The following is a 4,612-nucleotide window of genomic DNA, read 5'->3' on the forward strand; positions in this document are numbered from 1 at the left end:
GGGAGATGCGCTCTTATTTTTTGAATTTCCAGCTTTTCTGCCCTGCTTTTTCCCCATCTTTGTGGTTTTATCTGTCTCTGGTCTTTGATGATGGTGACGTACTGATGGGGTTTTGGTATAGGTGTTCTTCCTGTTTGATAGTTTTCCTTCTGACAGTCAGGACCCTCAGCTATAGGTCTGTTGGAGATTGCTTGAGGTCCACTCCAGACCCTGTTTGCCTGGGTATCAGCAGCAGAGGTTGCAGAAGATAGAATATTGCTGAACAGCGAGTGTACCTGTCTGATTCTTACTTTGGAAGCTTCCTCTCAGGGGTGTACTCTACCCTGTGAGGTGCGGGGTGTCAGACTGCCCCTAGTGGGGGATGTCTCCCAGTTAGGCTACTCAGGGGTCAGGGACCCACCTGAGCAGGCAGTCTGTCCGTTCTCAGATCTCAACCTTCGTGTTGGGAGATCCACTGCTCTCTTCAAAGCTGTCAGACAGAGTCGTTCGTGTCTGCACAGGCCTCTGCTGCTTCCCCTGTTGTTTTTTAAGCTGTGCCCTGTCCCCAGAGGTGGAGTCTCAGTTGAAAATGCAGAAATCACCGGTCTTCTGTGTCGCTGGTGCTGGGAGTTGGAAACTGGAGCTGTTCCTATTCGGCCATCTTGCTCTGCCCGCCAAGATTTGGTAATAAGTGTTTACATGCAGCAAAAATCGATTGAGTGGAACCGAGGTGGTGGATGCAGCCACGGCTGGAGGGGGACCCGCGCAGGGACCGGAGGGGCGAGGGGACTGACTGCACCAGCGGCTCTGGGAGCTAGGTTTCTTTCGCAGGATGGGAAAAGGAGGTGTGGAAAGGGGCAGGCGGCCTGCGGGCAGGCTGAGAGGCGAAGGTGCCAGGACCGCAGGGCCCTGCGGCTCCAGAAGCCAAAGTCCGCCCGTGGGGACCGTTTTGCTCTCCACTGCTCTCAAGCGAACATGGACGGAGGTGACCCTCGTCCAAGGGCTTTAATCTGCCCCCGACTGCTGCGTGATCCCTCCGCAAGTCGGGGGCAGAGCTTTAAAAAGAAAGAAAGTTAATGTGCGTTGAGCACTGATCTTAAATCGGGGACATTATCTGCAATCTCTTTAAGTGGCAGCAGCAGTTTCTTGCAGAACAAAGACTCAGTGTCTGAGCTCCAAAAGCTTCTAGGTAAAGTTTCATTCAGATGAAAGCAACTAAAGCGCGAAAACAATGATATTCTCGCTTCCAGAAAATCGGAGGTTACTTTTTGCTCTAAGTTCCCCAGTGTGGTGTTTGTTCTCGCCCACTCTGGTTGTGCGCGGTTCCCTCACTTTTCATATGACAAAATTTTGTTCTAAAAGTCGCTGAAAAAATGTTCAAGGTTACATATTATAATTAGAATGCAATTTGTTCTAGATGTACACAAAATAACTTTCAAGTAATAGTTTGCAGATATGCTAACAGATAATTGAGGCACTTAGAATCATAGTAACACACTAAATGGCATTTCCTAATGTTAAAGTTTTTTCAAGAAATGTATCATTGGAAGAGAGTTCATTGTGTGTATATAAAATTTAAAGAAGAAAACAATAGTATCATATAAGAAATACTATATTATTAGTAACTTTGAAGGTTCTGTGTGCCCTCCAGACCCCAAATCAGAGCTTTTAACATTTGAAAAATTTATAACAAGGTTTGGGTCAAAATAATTTTGTTTTTCAGTATATGAAGAATTAATATTTAGTTAAAGGTTCTTGTAAAAGAGTACAGCAGGAGTTATGATATTTCTTTCCCCACTGAAAATAAATCCTTTGGGTTTTAGCTTCAGACACTTCTGCATTTGTCTGGTCAATCTGTCCGTGTCCCCTCCAAGGCTAATCTACGTCTTTGCTTGGGAAGAGCTGTCCCATTTCTGATCTCTCTGTGCCAGCCCAATCTGTCTGCCACAGTTGTTTCCTGGCAGTACTGAATGTGATTAATAGTAGGGCTCAATATAACTACACTTACCAGGAATTATTGGCTTTCATCCAATAGGGAAAATGAATCCAAACGATTATATTTGACCCTCTTGTGCTCTAAAATAAGATTTCCAGCGTAGGCACACTTTTATTTATTCAAATATCTCAAAGGCTTCAGATTGGCAAGAATTCCAAGATGAAATTTCTTAAATTTGCCCTCTGAATTCTGCCTTGTAAAATTATTTTTTCTGTCATACAATTTTTAGTTTACATTTACTATGATACAGTATTTCTCCCATTGCTTTTCTAACCCAAATTTGAGGTTTATACAAACTGTATAAGCTTATTATGTAAAGATGTTTCCCTCCCTCTTGTTTTATTTAGTATTTGCACACAGATTATTAAATCAAGATTGTTGAGCAAGTCCGGAACAAGGCCCCAAGGCTGGGGTCGTGGGATCTGGCTCAGGACCGGGCTGGAGATGGAGTTCGACTGCGAGGGCCTGAGACGGCTGCTTGGCAAGTACAAGTTCAGGGACCTAACTGTGGAAGAACTAAAGAATGTAAATGTATTTTTCCCACATTTCAAATATTCCATGGACACCTATGTTTTTAAAGATAGTTCCCAGAAAGACCTGCTGAATTTTACCGGCACAGTTCCTGTGATGTATCAGGGTAACACATATAACATACCAATTCGTTTCTGGATTTTGGATTCTCACCCTTTTGCTCCGCCTATTTGCTTCTTGAAGCCAACTGCAAATATGGAAATCTCAGTCGGAAAACATGTGGATGCTCAAGGCAGAATATATTTGCCTTATCTCCAAAACTGGAGCCATCCTAAATCTGTCATTGTTGGATTAATTAAAGAAATGATTGCCAAGTTTCAAGAGGAACTTCCCCTGTATTCTCTACCATCATCTGATGAGGCACGGCAGGTAGACTTGCTAGCCTATATTGCAAAAATCACTGAAGTTGTTTCAGGTATAAATTCAAAATGCTGGGCAAATCATGAGAATAAAACAGTCAATAAAGTTACTGTGGTTGGAGGTGGAGAGCTGGGTATTGCCTGCACATTAGCAATTTCAGCAAAGGGCATTGCGGACAGGCTGGTCCTCTTAGACCTCTCAGAAGGGACTAAAGGAGCCACGATGGACCTTGAAATCTTCAACCTTCCTAATGTGGAGATCAGCAAAGATTTGTCTGCCTCTGCTCATTCCAAGGTGGTGATCTTCACAGTCAACTCCTTGGGTAGTTCTCAGTCCTACCTTGATGTGGTACAGAGCAATGTGGATATGTTCAGAGCCCTTGTCCCAGCTCTGGGACATTATAGTCAACACAGTGTCCTGCTCATTGCATCTCAACCAGTGGAAATCATGACCTATGTGACATGGAAACTGAGTGCATTTCCTGCAAATCGAGTGATTGGAATTGGATGTAATCTGGATTCACAGAGATTACAGTATATTATTACAAATGTTTTGAAGGCACAGACTTCAGGCAAAGAAGTATGGGTTATTGGCGAGCAAGGAGAAGACAAAGAGCCATGGAACTGCTTAGAGTAAAAGGTCAAAGATCCTGGTCTGTTGGACTATCAGTAGCTGACATGGTTGACAGTATTGTAAACAATAAGAAGAAAGTGCATTCTGTATCAACTTTAGCAAAGGGTTATTATGATATAAATAGTGAAGTGTTTTTAAGTTTGCCTTGCATCCTTGGAATCAGTGGAGTATCTGAAGTCATCAAAACCACACTGAAAGAAGATACAGTTTCTGAGAAACTCCAAAGCAGTGCATCCTCAATCCATGGTCTCCAACAACAGTTAAAACTTTGATTCTCAAATGCAATTTGAGAGGCTGAACTTCTACGTAAAGGGAAAAGTCATTTAATTTTACCAATATATATAGGTTTGAGAATTTCTGTATCCTGCTATTTATCCTTACAAACTGCTTGGTTAAAGTAGAGGGTTTCTTGATTAGCTTTGGGATTTAAATCCTTAAGAAGTTACATAAGGAGGGGAAAAATTAATTTTATTTGGGGTTCTTGAGATATCTATGCTGTTCTTCAAATCTACAGCAGGGGTAAACATTCATCTGAAGTGTGCATCAATTTAAATCATATATCCTAAACTAAAAGCACAATTCACACTTTGGGAATATTTTATAAGTAATACATCTTTAAAAGAAAATTACCCTTTGACTTTTATAATAAACATAAGTTCAAGGCACAGATTTACAAAATCTGTGTCAGTTGTACATTCACAGGATCCACAGCTTAAGTTACTAATGTTTCTTGTGTAAAATCCTGTTGGTAGTAATAGTAAAGCATTGTATTTCCCTTCTTCAAATTAATTAGCTACCAAAAAATGGAAAAGAATTTTACATGCACTTTAAAACAGAAAATGGAAAGTGAATTTTTAAAATGATATGCATTAAAAGTTTAATTTAATTTCCAGTGGGACTTTATGAAATTTTCTATAACTTCTTCCTGGAGTATATAAGATCTCCAACATCTCATAAATTAATTGTGATATTAGTAGAACCATAGACAAATGTATATTTTTAGTAGAAATAGATTATGAATGAAAGCCAAGCAGCTTACTTTAGAGCCAAACTATGAGATTTTCATTAAAAACATTGGTCATAATAGGGAGAGGTCGAATGGACTCTCCCCAT

The 4,612-nt window shown here is 40.9% G+C and overlaps 1 protein-coding gene across 1 annotated transcript; it reads left to right on the forward strand.

Annotated features, from left to right (window-relative positions):
* Positions 1-2,365: 2,365 nt before the first annotated feature.
* Positions 2,366-4,391, forward strand: LOC117092191 (ubiquitin-conjugating enzyme E2 variant 3-like). The gene is given in 3 exon segments (XM_033225468.1): positions 2,366-2,545; positions 2,612-3,473; positions 3,476-4,391. Coding segments are annotated over 3 exon segments (1,284 nt in total). The 5' UTR covers positions 2,366-2,419; the 3' UTR covers positions 3,772-4,391.
* The last annotated feature ends 221 nt before the right edge of the window (positions 4,392-4,612 follow it).

This window comes from Trachypithecus francoisi, unplaced genomic scaffold (assembly GCF_009764315.1).
Source record: "Trachypithecus francoisi isolate TF-2019V2 unplaced genomic scaffold, Tfra_2.0 Lachesis_group12, whole genome shotgun sequence".
Taxonomy (NCBI): domain Eukaryota; kingdom Metazoa; phylum Chordata; class Mammalia; order Primates; family Cercopithecidae; genus Trachypithecus; species Trachypithecus francoisi.